This window comes from Myotis myotis, unplaced genomic scaffold (genome assembly GCF_014108235.1).
Source record: "Myotis myotis isolate mMyoMyo1 unplaced genomic scaffold, mMyoMyo1.p scaffold_m19_p_8, whole genome shotgun sequence".
Lineage (NCBI taxonomy): Eukaryota > Metazoa > Chordata > Mammalia > Chiroptera > Vespertilionidae > Myotis > Myotis myotis.
Window position 1 is genome coordinate 26,357,329 of NW_023416390.1, and position 23,206 is coordinate 26,380,534.

A 23,206-nucleotide genomic window follows, 5' to 3' on the forward strand; every position below is an offset into this window, starting at 1 on the left:
TTCCTAGAGCTCCATCTATGTAGGCTTGCACGTATGTGTACATTTTTGCCCATCAGAATTTTACTGATATCTAATAAAACACTATCTCTTAGTGAATGTAGTGAAATAAAACAGGTTTAAACTTATTTTGTTACTGTGATGTACCACGTAAACTATATATGTAATATATTGCAGAAATTACCAATCTATCCACTTTTAAGAACTAATGTCACTCATCATGCTTATGCAAATTTGCACACACACACGTATACACATAATTATATGTGCAAAATGTACACACAAGTGATTTCAACATTGCGATTTATGGAACCTTTAATAACTCACTTTTTGGTCATAGTGGTTGCAAAAAATTAAGCAGGAAAAAATGGAACATTTAAGCAAGGACTGCAGGAAGTTCATAACAAATTAAGCATCATATTTCAAGAAGTTACATTACACTAATTCAAAGGAGAGGAAAGAACAGTATGAACTGGTTTAGTGTATAAATCAGTTTTTAGACAGTAAGTTCAGTTGATGAGCATGTGATAAGGCTAATCAACAGCTCAGGGCTATTAGCTATACAGAAGGGTAGGCCCTACATTGTCTCATAAATGAATGCTGCAATTAATAAGATGGAATGAAGTTCAATTGGAGAACTTGCTGACAGATATGCTAAGCGCTGGTACAATGAGAGCATGCTGTCTGCTGCTCCTTTGGTAAATCCAAGCTCCAAATCTTCTGGAAGCTATAGAGGGAAACGTCTCCCTCAGAAGCAGTCATGGCCTTTGTCACTCAGACTTACCACTGGATTCATAGCTGGGCCTGTGGAGAAGCAAAAGTTATAAAGAAAAGTAAACATTAATGGGCTATGCATCCACACTTGGGTTGAAGCAGCACTGTGGCCAGGATTGCAAGAAGAGCAATAATTACCGAGAAATCTCCAAACTGCACCTCTTTGAGCTAACCTTCACCCTGCTTCACCAACCTTGAGAATTAGTTCTGTTGAGGAGCTAAGGGTTTCCTTGTACACTTAGATCTTAATCTATGCACCAATTTGGAGGAACTATTTTTATGACTCAATTTCAAGAGAAAAAAATTAAAAACATGTATTTTGCTTAATTACTGGTAGAAGAGAATACAGGTGTTTCTATGAAAGCCTATCACTGAATAATAAAAGTCAGGTTTGAGTATTAGGGAGTTGTATCATGGTCTTAATCGAATCATTTGTCAGATTAAGTGATCATGACACCGAAGACTGAACTCCACTGGAAACACTTCACTCCTGTTGGGTTACACTAATAGTCCACACTACAATTACTGTTGTTTATTACCTGGCAGAGTTGGCAGCACAGACTAACTTTTGTCACCCAAATCTCACTAAATATAGCTTCACAACCAAAGGTTCTAAAGGGGGAAAAATAGTCCCACGCTGTTCAGGCACTCGTCTTCCTTAGAATCACTTTTAGTTGTTAGCTAAATTCATACAAACCAGAGGTCCGTGAGCTGTTAACAGTTGGTTTCTAAATTCTATTTTTCCCAATGGAAGTGCCTAATGAAAACGGTAAGACCACAGGCTGCCCTTTGACTCTGAGGACACTATTACGGATTCTCCCCCAATTAGGATCACCAACAATTGGTTGGTTGTGATTATCACTGTGATCTGTGACCATGAGTAGCATGAAGTTAATGCCCCACTTTTTTTTTTTTTAATGCCCACTTTTAATTAAATCTCGACCTGACTAAATGTTGCCTTAACCAGCTGAGGCATAGTAAGTGCATGTAAGATGTTAAAGATCTTATAATTTCCATCACATAAGATGAATGTTCTCATCTAATTAGTAAAATTGGGAGTTTATATGCTTTATTATAACTTACTAGAGGCCCAGTGCATGAAATTCATGCACTGGGGGTGGGGAGGTCCCTCATCCTGGCCTGCGCTGTCTCGCAGTCTGGGACCCCTGTAGGGATGTCCACCTGCCAGCTTAGGCCCGCTCCCCGCGTGATCGGGCCTAAGCTGGCAGTCAGACATCCCTCTGGCAGCCCGGGAGCCCTAAGCCACAGTTGGACAACCTTAGCACCGCTGCAGAGGCTCCCGCCACTGCTGCTGCGCACTCGCAGCCATCAGCCTGGCTTATGGCTGAACAGAGCTCCCCCTGTGGGAGTGCACTGACCATCAGGGGGCAGCTCCTGCATGGAGCGTCTGCCCCCTGGTGGTCAGTGCGTGTCATAGTGAGCAGTCATTCCCAGTTGTTCCACTGTTAGGGTCAATTTGCATATTACCCTTTTATTATATAGAATAATCTAAAGCAACGGTTCCCAAATGCAACTACACAAAGATCGCCTCAGACCTACAAAATCAAATCTACAAGAGGCATCAGGTTTGTTTTGAAGCCTCCCTAGGAAATTCTGGTTTTAAACCAAAGCACTTGCCACTCCTCTTTTGGAATAGTTTAGTCTGTAGCACATTCTTGTATGACCTTCATAATTACAACCCTTTGCTTCTTTGAGAATGGATTGCATTATTTTTAATCAGTTCAAGTCAGTTCGGTGAATATGAATGCCTTATTGGAAATTTGGATAATACTAATTTTGGTCAAAAAATAGTTAAGAATGCTTTCCTTAGTATTGCAAAATTGCTTTGCAGGCAAACTTTAGATTGAAAGGGCACTCCCTTCTTTCCTCCTCTTCCATTCAGATGTAGACGTTGCATAGGTTTTGGGCAGAATCTCTCTACATTATACTTATACATACTGGTTGCCTATTGCTAAGGCTGCACTAGAACAGAACACAGATTTTGTCCTCACCCACCTGATGCCATGTCCCTTGTGGTATGTTTTCTGTCTCTTCCGACTTACAATTCTAATCCATTAAAAAAATCATTCTAGTGGATACCTTTTAATACAGAGAACAGCATCATATAGGAAATGTGTTAAAATTCATTCTACAGATATTGATATCTAACATCAGTTCTATAAACAAAATTCATTCCTATATACTGTATACACCAATATGCACAGACAATATCACAAAAAAATTTTCTTTTGGTTAGGATCTATAAAAGTTCCACAATATCAAATCCCCCAGGGAATATTTTCTAATTGATCAAAACAAGCTTTCACCTAAATACTCACCAAGAAAATTTACTTTCAGATCCAAATTCAATTGATAGTTCTGATCAGAGTCTGCCAAAACTGGGGACACATTAACACTCATTAAAAGCACAATTTTCAAAATCAGACAGAATTGGGCCCAAATTCCTGGACCCCAGTAACTATGAGAGGCATCTTGAATGAGTTTTTCTATCACTAAGTCTGAATATTTTCTTTCATAGGATGTTGTGACTCAAACAGCTTTAAAATCAGCATTTAATATCATCTGGAAGAAGCCAGCGGTTGCTTTACATTTTCAACTTTTTAGCTAGTTGAAAACCAAACATGAAATAATTTCCATTTATAAAAATATAATCCTTATACAATCAAATATTAGTCATACTCCCAAAAATGCAGTACAGATTTTATCAAGTTTGATTCTTTTAGGACTTTCTTTCAAGACATTTAGTGATCATTAGGCACATTCATCTGAGATTTACTGAGTGCCTACACCCACCACATGCCAGACATTGTGCTGAGGAATTTAAGTATTGCAACTGCAGAAAGAATTTTGAGAGTTAGCAATTATAATTATCCCCACATTGCAAGAATTCTTACATACAATTTTAGGTATTACTTGGACTGTACTTTCTCATCTGAGTACTGAAATTTGATAGTTTCATTAAGTTACTGGGAGAACAGATCAACAGTGCTTTACCATGAGAAGAGTTCGTACTGAGAAGGCGTATCAGCATCTTAGGGGTTTGGGAATGGAACATGTCTGTTTACAATGCAGCACAGGTGATTCTAATGCATCCTTCCCCATCCCCTTTTAAAATTCATTGACATAAAAGAATCCTTGCAATGACAACCACATTTTATTTGTGAGGCTGTTCCCTAACTGCAATGAATTTTCAATCTTTAAATAATATAACTATATAACAATTCAAAGTAAACACTGTCCTGGATTTGAGGATATCAGAGAATTACAATTAAACAAGTGAACAAAGATTACATCATTTTGCAGTTGGAAAACTACATATCCACCCTCCTTAAAATTCTTCAAGTATAAGTCACCAAAACTTATTCACATCAACAGGATTAAATAAATGGTTAGGATGCATTAGTCTCTGAAATTAAGACATTAAAAAAAAAACTGAGAAAGAGAACATGAATGACTTCTTGCTGAAAAGAAAGCAACATCAAAATGCATTATTATGAGCTTACATAATACTCAGGACCTAAAACACACAGGCATGTTAGGCGATCCAATTTTGTTTTTCAATGCAGCATCATTCTCTGATCATTCAACTAAACTGCAACTGACTGAAATGCAACTGAGTACAAATAGTTGCATTCTCCACCATTCAACTCAACTGCAATTCAGAAATGTGTTGCAATATAAAACATTTAGAATCGTAAATATCAAACCTGTGCCTCCCAATGGACATGTCTCTAAATTCTAGATTTCACTGGTATGTCCACACTTGAGATACTGACATAAATTTAACTTTACAACTTTTAATACTTTAAAACTAGTGCTTAAATTTTTCTTTTAATGTCTCACTTCAATTTCAAATGAAGTTTTTACAAGCTTCATATTTATTAACCTGGCAATGAGTTATTCTAATAATCCCCAAGGTGTTACATATCACTTGATTGGGAATTGAGAGCAGTATTCCGAAACCTTAAATACTAGTATCTTCCTATAGATTTCTGTTACAGAAATTCCAATTATGTAAAGAATCAGAAGCGAAATCCTTCAGCTTTCTATGTTACACCTGACCTACTATCACTCAAGTATGGTGAAAGTATCCTGAGAATAATGTTCATGATAGTTTTCATTTGTATCTTAATTGCATCATGGTAAAGTGGGAAATGTAGAGACTAAGAGCATAAGGTTTATAATTCTAGAATACAAATGAAGGCAAAATTAAATGCAGTTAAGAGCTTATCTGCAAGTCTACAAGGAAAATTATAACCCAAGACGCATGGGGAAAAAGATTTATGTGGAGTTTTTAATCCATATTAGAATTCAGTTGTAACTTGACCATAAATTTAAACAGAAACCATCTTCTGAGACATACATTCTAATAAATGTACCAACAGTACTGGTAGTCAATGAAGGGTCGGTTATTTTAAATTATTAGTAACATTTCATTTTTCTATCCAATAGAATCTATAGTGGTTTGCCCCAATTACATATCTGAAACAATGTCTTACTAAAACAAAATGAGACAAAATTAAATGGAAGATAAAAATACTCTTAAGTTATTAAAAATAAAGCAAACTATAATTCTTGGCAGATCCATCAGGTAAAAAACATTGGTGGAAGTTGGAAGCACAGGATAACCGACACGAATCTTCAGCACAAAGCACATCTTTAAAAACATGAAACGATGACTCTTTGGAGGACAATGGCTAAATATCCAAGAATCATCAGGTTTGAAAAATATTGCTTAATCACTTTCCAAAACACAGTTAGCTGCAAGAACTGAAGATCTTGTTAAAAATATCAAGGTAATCATATTTATTGCATCTTTAGAATGCATTTTGAAACAGAAAATTAACATGCACCTCAGCTTCACCAAAATATATATATTTAAGATGGGGGAACCTACGATATTTTATAAACAAAGTGTAGACTATATGTGCTTTTCAGAGGGGCTGAATTAAATACAACCAGCTGCCAATGTTGTGCTCTAACATACTTGAATTAGTGGGTATGTGTATGCTAAATTCATTTATTTTTGTCAACAATAAATGAAATAAAAACACTGCCCTATACAATCCACTATCAGCAGTGAGTACAACAGCAAAAAATTGTACAATAATTTATACATACTAAAATATTCTTTTTCTCTAGAGATAATGCAGAACAAAACCTAATCATTATAAGACTTAATTTGGGAAATCTCAAATTACAATAGGGAAAAACCAAATCAAGGTTTGTATTGAGCCCAAAACAAAGGTTCCTGGTCATAAGGCTATAAGATTATAAGTGCAAGTGATAGTAGAATAAAGCATGCTCAAATTGTATGCTTGGGTCGTTGAATATTTATCAAACCTTTAAATTAAACAAGACTAGCTAAAGAAATGCCTTAAGCATAGCAAGATAATTGGGAATCGTGTCATTTCCTTTACCATTTTTGTTACCCAACTTATACAATGCCAAAGTGCTAAGCAACACTACAAAAACACATTTACATCAACACTGAAAGACCTGGGGAAATGAAATCCAACAATTTTATTTTAATGAGCTTGTATTTTCTAAATTTTGTTTTATTTTTTCCTGTTTTCATACAGTATTGAAAACAAAACGCGGCACATTCACATTTTCCCGAGGAACTGTAAAGATGATCTCTACAGGGATAAACGTTGTAAAGCCTGAAGCTCAATCAATTGATGTTGAAAACTCTCAAAGGAGTAAAGGCTTGATCTGAATGGTCTAGAACATGTACTGTAATTTAATAGAAGAGATGGTCGTCTTAATATTTAATGATTTAAAAGAACTTCCCAGTCCATGCGAAGAGTACAGTCCAAGAATAAATCAAATTTTTGAACGCATTTTATGCTACATATGTGTATACTTTGCGATCCTCAGGTGTTCGTGCCAAGTATTCTCTCTCAATAAGTCCTTCAATACGCTTCTTAATAACAACTGGACTTGGTAAGAATCGAGCCTTCAACTGCTGAGTTACCTAAAACGAAAGGTAAAACAACGATTTCTCACCAGAAAATTTAAAAAGCATAACATTTCCATATTAACACAAAAATTCTTAATTTTGAATAAAACTGATGTGTCACTTTAAGACTCAGATCAAACTTTAGTAATCTGATTACCTCCTCACATCAGAATGTGAATACTACAGGTTAGAATTAATGGAATATATTAGTATGATGTATATTAATACTTAACCATGTTTACTTCTGGGATATCCTCCCAATTCACAGAATTTGGGTAGCATGTGTGTAAGCGCACAAACTCTAGACCCAAACCGCCTGGATGCAAATCCCAGCTCTCTGACTTACTAGCTCTGGGACATAACCTTATGACGTTGCTGTATATATTAAATGTTAACAGAGGTGATGCTTTAGAATAATGCCAAGAGCTACTGTTGCCATTATTTTCTCCAACTGATGTCAGGATTCTAAGTATTGTGACACCAGTTAAAATAAAACAGTAACTATAGCAGCAGCCGAAGTCTTGACTGTGCACTATGTATCAGGCATTTTGTATATATTCTAATGTAATGCTCTTAGCCCTATAAAGTAGGTTGTCTAATTTTTTCAAGTGAAGAAAATAGCCACAGAGGAAAACTGACATCAACAAGTAGTAAACTGAGCCAGTAGTTAAAGAGAACCCACACCGCTCTGCTCCAAGTCCATCTTTCCCCAGGAATCCACTGGCCTCTCTTGCAGAGCATTCATCCATAAGCCAACTTTTTTTTTTTTACTCCTGCTGGATCAGTTCATTTCCCAAGGCCACAGAATTGATAATCCTTTGAAGTCTGAAACTTCAGCATCTCACTCTCCACCTAAAATCTACCATCTTTCTAGTATTTTTATTCCAGTATCAACAAACTTGTTCTCAACCCACCTGAGATAGCTAATCCTCTGACCCTTTCTTCTAAGCAATAAGAGAATCTACTTTAATAACTTCTTTTGAACTTACCTCATTCCTGATGGGGGTTTAGATTGCACATAAGATCATTTCAACACTCAACAGTATCCTCAACTCTCTGATTCCTTTGGTTCTAGTCTATAAACACCATTTCAACATTTACTACATCATGCAAAATCTACTTCTTAGCTCCCTGCTGAGTACAATTGTAATTTATATCTTGTGTAGAGACCAGGAGGCAGCAAACTGCAGCCTGCAGGCCTAATACAGCCAACTGCCTATTTTGTTAATTCTTACTAGAACACACTCACTTGTTATCTGTGGCCATTTTCATGCTACAACTGATTATTAAACACACACACACACACACACACACACAGTCTGCCAATCTCTGAAACAGACTGATAACACTAATTTATAGTATTCAAGTTCAGCAAGTTTCTAAGGACAATAACCTCACATCCTGTTTTATGTAGGGAAAAAAGACCATTTTAGTTTGAAATTCCTCAAACTCCCACCTTACACATATATGTTTAGCCATACTTGAGTCCTTTCTTTACTAACACACCCCTGCACCCTGTATGCTGAGGAAGAGGAATATTCAACATTCCTCTTAACACAACTCCCACCCACCTGTGCTCTGCACAATCCTCTCCCCTTTCCTTTGACCTTGGTACCCCAATTATCCCCTCGTTTCATTTTTTTCCTTTTGTTTTTAAGCATTCCTTTTGAAAATTTTTATCCTTATATAAACATGCTCAGTATCTTCCCATCTAGAAAAATGAAACCCAGAAACCCTCAACACTCAACCTTTAACATTGCTCTCTGCCCTTTCCCATGAGCCAACATCTCAAAGGCCAAGCCACTCTCTTATGGTTGCACCTTCATTTTACTTCTCAAGGCACTGCCATAAAATACCCACTCTTAGCAGTCCAATGGAAATGCCTGGGAAAACTAACCAGTCACCTAAGTGCCAATATGCTGTATTTGATTTGATTTTTCCACTTTTGAAATTTGTAATATGTCAACATTCAATAAACGGTAACTGATTAATTTTAGAAATAAAGGTAGTTTGTTTTATACAAAAGTATTGAATAGTAGTGAAATTTTTTTGTTTTCATGTGACAACATTCTATGATTTTCATAACAAATATTAGTTCTTGAAGTGTGCACATATTTCAATGTATGGCTGTGATTAAATATCAAATGTGCCATGCTTTTAATAGTATTACCTGATTATAGTTTCCTAACTTAAAAATTCTATTTTAAATCAGTTGAATATAGTACTTTCCTAAATTTCAACTGTTCATGTTGTTTTGCTGTTCTACACTAATCCAGCATCAGTGTCCTCACCTCTGCTACTAACACATTGTGCTGCATCTTCTTTCTAGACTTCATTATCCGCACTATAGCAGCTTCTATCTCATGTTTCCTGTCGTCATCTACTTTCTGCCGTGTTTCTTTCCTTTCTGGGTCAGATTCACCTTGTTTGGCAGCAACTAAAAGAGAAATAAAGACATTTATGTAATTATTGTGTAATTTCAAATGTAATGAAAAAATGTGGTTTAGAAACAAACAATATAAATTAGTAACATTCCCTGAGAAAAACTACAGCGAAACCTTGTTTCTAGAACTTAATTCGTTCCAAGGCTGTGCAAGAAGTGATTTGTTAGAAAACCGAATCATTTTTTCCCATTAGAAATGTAAATTGAATTCATTCCAGACCCCCAGATGATTCCATTTAAACCTTTCATACAGTACATGTCTAACGTACTGTTTAATTTATAAACACTTTTCTTAAATTTATTGAACCACTCCCCACTAGCCTTAAACCAATTTTTCATATATCACTGCCTCGAAATTTCTATCACCAGCTGCTTTTTGTCCAATCAACAGCAGTTTTTCTACCTATTCAATTGCCTGTGACTGTTGTTTTATGAGCACTTTCATACCCTTAGTACATTAACACTCTTGATGGCCTATTTACATTTTAAAATTGTGGTAATCATCAATGTGGATTTTGCCAGCAACAAAAGCATTTTTTCTTTTGTTTGTTGTCTGAGAGCCGCTTTTAGTCATGCTGAGGTATCAGCATAAAAGGGATGTCAGGGTGAAAAGTGAAGTGTTGGTTGACAACCAAGACATTTTTTCTGAGAACTTGGTCCACAACCGAACTGTTTGAGAAGGGAGAAATTGGAGAATCAAGGTTTGACTGAAATTTCAACCTGACTATACACATATACTCATCATTTTTAGTAAACATCCCCAAAGTGCCCAATTCAGTGATTAATAAATACTTAAATAACAAGTAGTGAGTGATATAAAAATCCTACAATCCTAAATTATTTGTTTTAAATATTAGGAATTTATTTTTATAGAGATAAGAAAACCAACTTTATTTTTATAGAATATGATTCCTTTCCTGAAGGAAAAAGATAGGTGGTTATCTTTAGCAGTTAACTTATCAGTCATTTTCATTGTTTGTAACTTCCACAGGTCAACTAGTACCACTTCAACTCCAAGCTAACCCTCACTAAAAGTATCTCAGGTAAGAGAATACTTGATGGCTTAGCAACTCAACCTATGGCTGTAATCTCTAATACTTAAAGAGGAGGAAAGAATGCCAACTAAAGAAACTCTTTAACAATTATTTACACCTCTCACCAATTATCTAACAATTTGTCATGTATCTTATTAAATTTTTTCTTTCACAATCTCATTGTCACTAGGCATACTATATTCCAATCTTCAGGAGAAATCTTACTCTGTTATTCTCTACAGCAGGGGCCCTCAAACTTTTTAAACAGGGGGCCAGTTCAGAGAAAGAAAAAGAACTAAATTTTGAGTTATTGGTGTTCAATAGGATATGATGTGAAGTTTGTGGTGGTAGAAATTGGAAAATTACAAAGAACCATAAGGGATACTGCTGACTTAGGCAGGGGCACTCGCATGAGACAGCAGACACACAATTCAGATCATTCTGGTATGGCCATCACATATATTTCTAAGTTTCTACCTGTTTCTAACCAGAATCCCTTGGCTGAGAATTCTGCTTTCAGTGTCTTTCCAAGTTAAAGATCATCAGTCTTAATGAAAAAGAATTAAATTAGATTAATGCTTTTCCTCAAAAAAGTCCATGTCACTTAAAAAAACATAGGGACTGCTTTCAATACAATTAAATTCAATTGAGACATATCATTTTCTTGGGTGTGATATAGGATTACAATTATGGGGGAACTATCTTATTTTAAGGACGTATACGTATGCTGAAGTATTTGGAGGGAAGTGGTATGTTTGCAAATTCATTTAAAAACTAGCAAAAACATACCTATATGGAGGGAGAAGGGAAGGGCGCCTGAGCAAATGTGGCAAATTTTTAATGATTTGGAAATATATGTGATGGCCATACCCATGTCCATGATTGTGCTTTTCATCTTCTCTGTAGATTTGGGAGTATTTAAAATAACAAGTTCGTGGGAAAAAGAAATATTATTTTAAACAATCCATTTGGTTCATCTGGATTTGGTCACCTTAATAGGTGTACTCCAAAATACATGTGAAGGTTGTGATGAAACACACTCAATTATGATTTTTTTTTTAAAGACAATGTTGACGTGGCCACCATCTTCTTCTTCTTCTTTTTTTAAAAAATATATTTTATTGATTTTTTACAGAGAGGAAGGGAGAGGGATAGAGAGTCAGAAACATCGATGAGAGAGAAACATCAACCAGCTGCCTCCTGCACACCCTCCACTGGGGATGTGCCTGCAACCAAGGTACACGCCCTTGACCGGAATCAAACCTGGGACCTTTCAGTCCACAGGCCGACGCTCTATCCACTGAGCCAAACCGGTTATGGCTGAATTATGATTTTTAGAAAACATGAGGGCAGGCACTCACTCCTAGAGCCTAGCACAATACTCTGTACTTAAGAGCACAACAGAGGTGTTTGCTTATGTAAGTGGGTACCTGTGTATGCAGATGTATGGAAGGGGAACAGAGGAAGAAGGTTGAGCAGTGGTTATGGAAAGACTCTTAACTACAGAAACTACTGTAAATTACAAAGAACCTAGTTCTTTTCAAAGGTTGCATTAGGTAATACTTTTAACTCCTTTGCTACCTACCACAGTAAAGAGCAGCATAAATAGGTATGGTTACAGTGTCCAAGTATTTTATTTTATCCTAAGTACTTTCTCCAAAGGGCAAATGGGTATTTGACAACTTAAGAAAACCTATGGTCACAGTATTTATAACCAGAGAGAAAATTTTAACATACACAAAATACCAGTAAGAACTTTAAGAAATCACCTAGTCAAATTTTTCATCATGTATGTATGTGTGTGTGTGTGTGTGTGTGTGTGTGTGTGTGTATAAAAAAGCCTAAGCAACCAATTACTATGATGATGCACTGACCATCAGGGGGTAGATGCTCAATGTAGGAGCTGCCCCCTGGTGGTCAGTGCACTCCCACAGCCAACCTCCCACGGTCCCTCCCGCGGCTGGCTGGCCCTGATTGGCCCAACTACCAGCCAGGCAGAGGGACCCCACCAATGCACGAATTCGTGCACCAGGCCTCTAGTATATAAATAACTACATTCCCATTTTAATCAGATCTAAGACACTACACACACAAACACCACCAAAAATTAAAAATCCATGAAGAGAAGACTGTTTAAAATAACAATGCTATCTGACAATGTAATTGCTGGGCATGATAAAACCTGTGACTGCAAAGATAGTTATTATTTAGGGTAAAGCAGTGTGAGGCTAAGTAATTCAAATGTACTATATATCACCATACATTTTCTTCCAAATCTAGGATACAAATAAGTCCTGAAACCTGAAATCCATATCTGTCCAAAATTATAAATTCACGTTTTGCACTTTGAAGAAAAAAGACATTTTATTACAGGACTCACTGGCAGAGTTGTTTTATTTTTAATCTACAATTGTGTCCCAAAGATAGGGGATCAATTTTGGTGAAGAAGATACAATGATATGGTTTTCAACTATGGGACAAAGTAGTCAAGACTCTGACAAAGACCCACCACCCTGCTTCACCAAGCATAGGGATCCTATCAGGGTCAAAAAGGAAAACAAAAGTGTGTATATAAAGTTCTTGAATCAACATATTCTGGAAATCAATGTATATTTAGCATTAAAATAATTTTAAAAAGACTATATTTTATTAACATATAATGTAAACACAATTTTTTAAAGTAAAAGAACTATTTAAAAATTTTCTCTTATTTTAAAAATAGTTTTACCACAAGATATATTTGTTGTAATAAATTAATTAATACTGGAACACTTCCTGATACTAGTTTTAAGACCAAGTAGAAAACTACATTAGAGTTTAAATATCAACAAAGGTGGAGTGCCTTTTTTTCCTTTAAATGCATTGAAAACACACATTTTACATTATGTTAAATATACAAGAAATAGAATGTTCTTAAAAATAAAGCTGTACTAAAAAGTGCTCACAACAGCCACTTCTATGTTTTTAAGTTAGAATGAGAATATGAATTTTAAGGGTTTCAAACTTAAAAATATTCATCAAAATATAAACAGCTTCATCTAAAGATCAAATTTTAGATAGGTAACTCAATTTTGAGAAATCTGTAAGTCAGTTTTAAAAACAGACATCCACTGAATATTATTTACCCACTTAAAAAGAATAACTTTATAAGTAGTAATATGTTCATAAAAATTGTAATTCCTCAGGGATATTGGCCTATAATTCTCTTTCTCTGTAGTGTCTTTATCTGGTTTTGGGATTAGGGTAAAACTGGCTTCATAGAAAGAACTAGGAAGTGTGCCTTCCTTTTGAATTTTTTGGAATAGCCTGAGGACAGGTTTTAGTTCTCTGAATGTTTGGCTCAACTCCCCTGTGAAGCCATCTGGCCCCAGGCTTTTGTTTGCTGGAAGTTTTTTGATGACTGCTTCAATTTCCTCCTTAGTTATCTGCCTGTTGAGATTTTTTGATTCTTCTTGATTGAGTTTTGGAAGGTCGTATTTTTCTAGGAACATGTCCATTTCCTCTAGGTTGTCAAGTTTGTTGGAATAGAGTTGTTCATAGTACTTTTTTGCAATCCTTTGTATTTCTGTAGGGTCTGTTGTTATTTCGCCTCTCTCATTTCTGATTTTGTTTATTTGGGTACTCTCTCTTTGCTTCTTGGTGAGCCTGGCTAGAGGTTCATCAATCTTGTTTATCATTTCAAAGAACCAGCTCTTGGTTTCGGTGATCTTTGGTATTGTTTTTTTGGTCTCTGTCATTTATTTCTCTCTGATCTTTATTATCTCTTTCCTTCTGTTCACTCTGGGCTTTTCTTGTTGCTCTCTTTCTAATTCTTTAAGCTGCAGAGTTAGATCATTTATTACCATTTTTTTTTCTTGTTTTCTGAGGTAGGCCTGTAACTCTTAGGACTACTTTCACTGTGTCCCATAGGTTTTGGATTGTTGTGTTGTCATTTGTTTCCAGGATGTTTTTAATTTCTTCTTTGAGCTCTTTGGTAACCCAATCATTGTTAAGCCTAGCAAATCGGATCCAGCATTACATCAGAAAGATCATATACCATGACCAAGTGGGATATATCCCAGGTATGCAAAGCTGGTACAATATCCGCAAATCAATAAATGTGATACATCACATAAACAAATTGAAAGACAAAAGTCACATAATCATATCAATTGATGCAGAAAAGGCATTTGACAAAATCCAACACCCTTTCCTGATAAAAACGCTCAGCGAAGTGGGAAGAGAGGGATCAAACCTCCACATAATAAAAGCCTTATATGACAAACCTACAGCAAACATCATCCTCAATGGGCAAAAGCTAAAACCATTTTCCCTAAGAACAAGAATGAGACAGGGATGCCCACTTTCACCACTCGTGTTTTACATAGTACTGGAAGTGCTAGCTATAGTGATCAGACAAGAAGAAGAAATAAAAGGCATTCAAATTGGAAAAGAAGTAGTAAAATTGTCATTATTCGCAGATGACATGATATTGTACTTAGAAAACCCTAAAGACTCCATCATAAAACACTAGACTTAATAAATAAATGAATTCCAGCAATGTAGCAGAATACAAAATTAACACCCAGAAATCTATGGCTTTTTTACACACCAATAATGAACTCACAGAAAGAGAAATTAAAAAAACAATCCCATTTACCACTGCAAAACAAAAATTAAGGTATGTAGGAATAAATTTAACCAAGGAGGTAAAGAACCTGTACTCAGAAAATTACAGAATGCTGAAAAAAGAGACAGAGAAAGATAAACAAATGGAAGAATATTCCATGTTCATGGATTGGTAGAATCAACATCATTAAAATGTCCATCCTACCCAAAGCAATCTATAGATTCAATGCAATCCCTGTTAAAATACCAACAGCATACTTCAAAGATCTAGAACTCTCCAAAAATTTATCTGGAACAAAAAAAGACCCCAAATAACTGCAACAATCTTGAGAAAGAAGAACAAAGTTGGAGGGATCACTATACCAGATACCAAGCTATATTACAAAGCCACTATTCTCAAAACTGCCTGGTACTAGCACAAGAACAGACATATAGACCAATGGAACATAATAGAGAACCCAGAGATCGACCCATGCCATTATGCTCAATTAATATTTGACAAAGGAGGCAACAGCATACAATGGAGATAAGACAGTCTCTTCAATAAATGGTGTTGGGCAAATTGGACGGATACATAAAAAAAAAAAAAAAAAAAAAAAGAAACTACGCCACCAACTTACACCATACACAAAAATAAACTCAAAATGGATAAAGGACTTAAACGTAAGATGGGAAACCATAAAAATTTTAGAAGAAACCATCGGCAGCAAAATAGGAGACATTTGTCGTAGCAATATCTTTATCGACACAGCTCCTGGGGCAATGGAAACTAAGGAGAAATAAACAAATGGGACTACATCAAAATAAAAAGCTTCTGCGCAGCCAAAGAAACCATCAACAAAACAACAAGAAAGACCACTGCATGGGAGAACATATTTGCCAATGTTATCTCCAATAAGGGTTTAATCTCCATAATTTATAGGGAACTCATACAACTTAACAAAAGGAAGATAAACAATCCAATCAAAAAATGGGCAAAGGACCTAAATAGACACCTTTCAAAAGAGGACATTCAGAAAGCCAAAAGACATATGAAAACATGCTCAAAGTCACTAATCATCTGAGAGATGCAAATCAAAACAATGAGGTACCATCTCACACCTGTCAGACTGGCTATCATCAACAAATCAACAAACGACAAGTGCTGGAGAGGATGTGGAGAAAAAGGAACCCTCTTGCACTGCTGGTGGGAATGCAGACTGGTACAGCCACTATGGAAAACAGTATGGCGTTTCCCCCCAAAATTAAAAATGGAACTTCCATTTGACCCAGTAATCCCACTTCTAGGAATATATCCCAAGAAGATTGAAACACCAATCAGAAAGGATATATGCACCCCTATGTTCATAGCAGCACAATTTACAACAGCTAAGATTTGGAAACAGCCTAAGTGCTCATTAGCAGATGAGTGGATTAGAAAACTGTGGTACATCTACACAATGGAATACTATGCTGCTGTAAAATAGGAATTCTTACCATTTGCAAAAGCATGGATAGAACTGGAGAGCATTATGCTAAGCCAGTGGTTCTCAACCTGTGGGTCGCGACCCCCTTGGCAGTCGAATGACCCTTTCACAGGGGTCGCCTAAGACCATCCTGCATATCAGATATTTACATTACGATTCATAACAGTAGCAACATTACAGTTATGAAGTAGCAACGAAAATAATTTTATGGTTGGGTCACAACATGAGGAACTATATTTAAAGGGCCAGAAGGTTAAGAACCACTGTGCTAAGCAAAATAAGCCAGTCAGAGACAGATAAATATCACATGATATCACTTATTTGTGGAATATAATGAACAACATAAACGGATGAACAGGGAGAGAACCAGTGTCATAGAGACATTGAATAGACTGTCCAACCTATGAGGAAAGGCAGGGGGTTGGGGTATGAGATCAACCAAAGGACTTGTATGCATGCATATGAGCATAACCAATGAACACAGACGGGGGGTGTGAGGGCATGTGCTGGGGGTTGGGGTCGGCTGGGGAGAGGTCAATGGGGGGAAAAGGAGACTTAGGTAATACATTAAAGAACTTAAATTTAAAAATAAATACATAAATAAAACCCTGTAATTCCTGCATCAAAAACCTATGCAAGGAAGTATCAAATTCACCACTATGAATTACTTTTAAAAACGTTTATTGTACTTGGATTCAACTGCATTGTGACAGGAACACAGAGTGATAAAAGCGGCTTTAATTAAGACTATGTGTCATGCAGCACCAGAGAAGACTTGCTTTTTCAAAAGCTACAAATCATACAGATTAAGAATTTTTAGAGAAAAAAAAAATACAATGTTTTAAGAGGAACAATATAATACCTGTTTGAATCTTGACTCTGTGTAGTTTGGATGTGAACTGATCATTAACTGTGAATATGTGACCATTTTCTATTTCCTTTGACTTGGGTTCTTTTGTGAGAACTCGTTGTGTTGGTTTACCACAGGCGAGGGACTGCAGGGCTCTAACAAGTTCCCTTTCAGGGATATCCGTTTCTTGTTGAATTTCCTGAAATTTTATCAGATTGATATAATTATAAACAGACTTTTTGACAGGTTAAGGCAGATTAATTAGTAAGTAAAATTGATCAAGCAGTGGTTAGAGAGATAATATCACTAAAGTAATATTTTACAACCAAGAATTCCCCATTATGATACTTGGCCAAAATCTCACTAATTTGGAAAAAACAACAAAAAAACAGAGAAAACCATGATTCAATTTACAAAATAAAAAAATACATGTACTTTTTTATTTTAGGAGATATAAGGCCCAATCTAAAAATATCATCCAGCAGAGAATATTAGGAACCTGCTTTAATAGTTAGGTAAAAATAAAGTGTTAACCAACATATAATTGCTACTTTTAGAAATACTCTACAATCTTCTTTCGAAGTTTATTAACATGATTCCTTTGCTTAGTAACTTCTTTTGTAGAGAGAAGCGAAGTAAGCTTGAACTAAGGCCTTTTATCAGACAATCAAAATTTATATTCCAAGTTGACCATATCTACTGTCTGTATGACCAAATTAAAAAAATTACGTACCTGGTAATTAATACTAAATATGAAAACAATAAACCGTTATGAAGTGCAGGTAATAAATGTTGCTACATGTTACAAGATAAATAAAATATAATAAAAGCAGTTCAGGAAAAAAATGTATAGTTGCCATGAATGCATGGGTTTTAACTGCCATGGGCACACTGTGTATGTTTGTCAATAAATACAGCCGACTCTTCCCATCCGCTGTTTTCACATCAACGGATTCAAACAACCTGGGATGGAAAACAGTAGTTTTGCATTTTCAACAACAGTTTTACATTTGTTGAATCTGGGAATGTGAAGGACCAACTACTATAGAGTCAAATGAGGGGCAGATTTTCAACTGGGGGTGGAAAGGTGTCGGACTCCTAAGCTCTACGTCAGTGATGGCGAACCTATGACACGCATGTCACAGGTGACACGCGAACTCATTTCTTTGGTTGATTTTTCTTTGTTAAATGGCATTTAAATATATAAAATAAATATCAAAAATATAAATCTTTGTTTTACTATGGTTGCAAATATCAAAAAATTTCTATATGTGATATGGCACCAGAGTTAAGTTAGGGTGTTTCAAAATGCTGACACGCCTAGCTCAAAAGGTTCGCCATCACTGCTCTACCTTGTTTAAGGGTCAACTGCATAATTTTTAAAAATATGTTTTATTTTTTTAGAGCGAAAGAGAGAGGATGCGAGAGGAAGAAATATCGATGAGAGAAACAAGTATCAGCTGCCTCCTGCATACCCCCTACTAGGGATCGAGCCTGCATCCCGAGCAAGTGCTCTGAACTGGAATTGAACCTGTGTCCTCTCGGTGCTTGGCCAGGGCTCAACTGTGTAATTTTTAAATTCATTATAATCTTACGTCAGTAGTAAAGTAAGAGAATTGTACATGGATACGATTTAGTCCCTACCCTACACAACTAGAGGGATGTATGATGCAACAAATCTGCACACTAGGCTATACTGCTTTGATTCACTGCATATTGCATAGTCCACGGACACAGAAAATAATATAGTGAAGGCCTGGGGTGTGTGTGTGTGGGGGGGAGGCTCTGGATAGAGTGGGGCAAAGGGGGGGGAAAGGGGGGGACATCTGTAATAGTGCAACAATATTAAAAAAAACACACACACACAAAAAAAACCATACCACTAGGAAACTGAAAAGGCAAGTGAAAGACTCAGAAAATATTCATAGGACATAGATCTGACAAAGGATTGGTATACAGAATTTATAAAGAGCTTTAAAAATCTCAATAAATATATGAACACCTCACCAACAGGACACACAGTGACATATGAACACACAAAAGATGCTCAACATCAAGGAAAGGCAAGTTAAATCCACAATCAAATATACATCAGTTAAAATGGCGAATATTAAAAAGACTGATAATACTACATTTGGGAGAGTATGTAGGGCAACTGGAACTCTCCACTGATGGCAGGAATGTAAAACGGTACAATCAATTTGGGACATAGTTTGGCAGTTTCTTATAAAGGAACAAACTACTAAAACTACACATGTAACAATATGGATTATTCTAAAAAACACTGTGCTATGTAAAAGAAGCGCCACAAAAGCAATTCGTATTGTATGATTCAATTTATGGGAAATGCTAGAGAGGCAAAACTAGTCTATGGTGATAGAAAGCAGATCAATGGCTGCCTGGGTATGGGGACAGTGGGAGGGAACTGACTGCAAAGGAATATAAACATTTTGGGGATAGTATTCTACAGATTGTGATGGCAGTTACATAGGTATGTACACCTGTTAAAACTCATTAAATTGTGCACATGAGGTATGTTTATTACATAGAACTTATACTTCAATAAAGTTTATTTCAAAAAGCCAAATGAAATATGACCCAACAAGTGTATGATGTTCACAAAGGTTACTAAAATAGTAATATTCATCATCAAATAATAACTCTAAAGGTTATTCATATAAGAAAGATTCAAGTAACATGTGAAAATTAGAACTAAAACAATTGGTTCAAATTTATATAAGCAACCCATACCTCAAACGTATATTTTTCTCTATTATTAAAGAGCATTAATATGGTCATCTGGAAAGTGGAGACTTGCAGTATGTGCTTCCGTGTATTCGAGCCAGTGACTTGTGCCCCTCCAACACCAACTTCAGATCCATCTTCCTGTTTCATTTTTTAAAAAACATAACGAAGACATTATCACATCCTGGTAACTTTAACAGTATATTTGAGAAATAACCCCTGTAATGACAAGCCCCTCTTTTACAAAACTACATTAAAAAAATGTTATTTAAAAACGTGTATGTGTGTATGTGCACATATACCAAATCTTCATTTAGGGTTTTTGTTTTGTGTGTATGTGAACAATTTAATTTTACAACTAAAATTATTTTAACAGTATACAATAGAATAATAATGGACTTATATGACATTACTCCTTTATACCACTACCAAAAGTAATAGGGTTAGGTTTCTTTTTGTGTGGTCTGGTCATAGCAAGATATCAAATGATAGCTAGGATATGGGGGAATCCTTTGCCATCCTTACAGCTGATTTAAGTACAAAATAGAAATTTAAGTCTTCAATAATTGACATATAAATTTTGTTTTAAAAACCTACTGGTTTGTTTTATAAAACTTCAAAAGATAAAATAACTGTTTAGGAAAAAATCCTCTCCTTTAAAATCAAAACAAACAATAATTAAAAGCTGAGTTCTTTAGTATCCTTGACCTTCTCACTTACACTTAAATATGGGGTGGATCAAAGTAGGTATACAATTGAGTAGGAGAAACAGAGTTTATTCTTGTATTATTATTTATTAATTACTGTATTATTTTTTCCGTATGAACAGCTATAAACCTACTGTCCCCTCACCCTGTATACAAAAGTTTCCAACATTATTCAACTAAATGAATTACAAGGAATATTTCCCATTTCAATTAAATATAGAAATTAGAATACACATAGCCATTTTAATAACATATAAAACTACTAAAATTCTAATTACAATATAGAATAAAACAGTCATTTGCTGCCTGGATGACAACTTAGGTATTATCTTTAATGTTTTGCTGGAAGCTTTTTACTACTTTTCTATTTTTAAGGAAAATGACCGGGACTAAAGTTATAGCAAGCAATAAAAGTACTCTAAACCTCATAATCTTAGATATAAAGAAGTGATTACTTTTTAAAAATGAAGGCAATTCACTAGCATGGTGCTCACTTTAAAATAACCACTTTAGTAACATTTTGTACATCTCACAAATCTCAAGTGTTAATGTTTCCAGTTTTGATTGCTGAAAATTAATAAGGATTATAAGAGACCAAGAATTTGGAAAGGGGAGTCATAGCTTTGTATGCCCTCAAATCAACTGACATCTTATTATTTTATGCAATATGGTCTCAAGTCTAATCTTATAAAAAATGTGTAATTATTATTATTCACTCCAGGAAGACTCAGGAAGACTACGAGTATAATCTTCATATTGTCAAATGAAGTTATTTAGCAACTGAGGGAACAAAGGTAATAAAGCAAAGTTCCCACCTTTTTAATATTTGAAACAAGGAAATAGAAATAATTGACCCAAGTCAACAAAAATCACAAATCAGTTCTATAGACTAATTTTAAGTTACTTAATACTTACCTTTTTGACTGGTCCATAAAAGGTGGCATTGAGATCTGCAGAACCCATGTGATGCTGGAGTGTGAGCTGCCGACCACTGTGTTTCGCTAAGTAAAACCTTCAGCAAATCAAACCAGGTTTTAGAGAATCATACAATTTACATATTTGAAATTATAAACTATTAGTGGCCCAGTGCACAAATTCGTGCACATTTAAAGGAAATTAATTAGAAGAAATATTTTAGTATCGCTATTCACCCTTTCTCTATAACAGAAGTGTCAACCAAATTCACGATTGATAATGACAGATCAAAACACATGCATTCGATTAGCACCAGCAAGAGATTTATATATATCACGCATGCTCGAGTCCACTTAGCCTTTACGGATATAGAATAAACTTGCTTAATTAGACCTGCTTTCTGATGTAGCTAAACTTTTTCCAGCCCAGTAAAACACCCCAACTTCTCTTTCAGGTAATTGTCAGCAACACAGCAGTAAATATCAACACAAAGCAGATTATTGTAGATCATGCTGGGAGAACAAAGGGTAAAATATTTAACTGCAGCAGTGTTTGCCTATATTCTGCGCAGTGAGAAAACCTGAAGTCATTTTCAAGGTCCACCATTTCTTACTTCTTTTCAGTCGGGTCAAAAGTTTCTAAACTTTCTAAATCTCCATTTTCTGGCTAATGAAAAGAAAACAGGATTCCACTGAGTCTCCTACCTACCTACTCCAGGACTTCTGTGAGGATCAAATGAAATGAGGCATGGGAAAACACTTCACAGACATTTGGTTACAGTGTAAAATGTTTCCACCTGGCTATAAAGGAATTAGTGTTCCTGGGCTGAAGAAACTGCAAGGAGGCTAAATGCTAGGAAAGGAAGCCGGGCATTGCTATGTGACGTCATTACCCAGACGGGCACTTACCATATTAGCCTTTTATATATTTAGGTAGGAAAACCCTTATGTAAGGCAGAGTTAAAAAGATAGCATGCACTAATGCTGAAGGACATCAATAAAAGATTCCTTTGAAAAGAGTTTATGCAATGCATATTAAAAGCATAAAGGATAATTCTCCTTTTGAACATCAGGTAAAAATAGGAGTACAGCCCTCGGGTTATGTCAGACTCGACGTACGTCATTTCGTGGTTACAGCGCCATCTCCCATTTATAGTATTTATAAAAAATAAAAAAAAAGTTACATCATTTCGACATATGTACATATGTGCTTTATGATTTTTATTATTTATTTACCACAAGTAAAGGTCAGGAATTATCTTTCTTTTAAGTTTTTTTTACTGTTTCACTTCATTACTGCTGTGTATGTGCTCCATGTGAGTGACGTAGGTGCTTATGTAGGTGAGTTCCGACTTACAGCAAAAACCATGTTACGTCACGCCGTAGGAACGGATCTCTGACGTAACCCGAGGACCTACTGTATGTGTATTTATCCTCAATCAGGGACACTACAAATGCTCAAATTTATTTCAACTTTGGATAGTTATTTGTTCTTAGAAATACAAAGTTTGATCTACATTTACCTCCTGAATATCTCAAAAGCATGTCTTGGTGCTGGTGGGATGTTGCACTTTGGTGTGGCTGACTGAGTGGGCCAATATCCTGTTGTGAGCACCCGGACTGTGAGATCAACACCACCTAATGATACCTGTGTAAAGGAGAAAAAGATGTTCCCCAACAATTAA

General features: G+C 35.7%; 1 protein-coding gene and 1 long non-coding RNA gene across 14 annotated transcripts in view; both read right to left on the reverse strand.

Annotated features, from left to right (window-relative positions):
* Nucleotides 1–294: 294 nt before the first annotated feature.
* On the reverse strand, nt 295–1,970 carry LOC118661783. Its single transcript, XR_004969470.1, has 2 exons — nt 910–1,970; nt 295–801 (listed from the first exon to the last, which is right to left on the reverse strand). It is a non-coding gene; the product is annotated as an uncharacterized LOC118661783 (long non-coding RNA).
* A 3,097-nt stretch (nt 1,971–5,067) lies between these two features.
* CUL3 (cullin 3) overlaps nt 5,068–23,206 on the reverse strand; it is a 101,358-nt gene continuing 83,219 nt past the window's right edge. For 9 of the 13 annotated variants that reach the window (XM_036320182.1, XM_036320181.1, XM_036320176.1 and 6 more), the window contains 6 exons: nt 23,045–23,169; nt 21,523–21,619; nt 19,907–20,047; nt 17,168–17,354; nt 9,046–9,191; nt 5,068–6,769 (listed from right to left, as the gene is read on the reverse strand). In XM_036320182.1, the coding sequence (XP_036176075.1) occupies nt 6,638–6,769; nt 9,046–9,191; nt 17,168–17,354; nt 19,907–20,047; nt 21,523–21,619; nt 23,045–23,169 (828 nt within the window). In that variant the 3' untranslated portion in view covers nt 5,068–6,637. The remainder of the gene's footprint in view (nt 6,770–9,045; nt 9,192–17,167; nt 17,355–19,906; nt 20,048–21,522; nt 21,620–23,044; nt 23,170–23,206) is intronic. The other 4 variants (XM_036320186.1, XM_036320177.1, XM_036320179.1 and 1 more) reach the window with 2 other exon arrangements.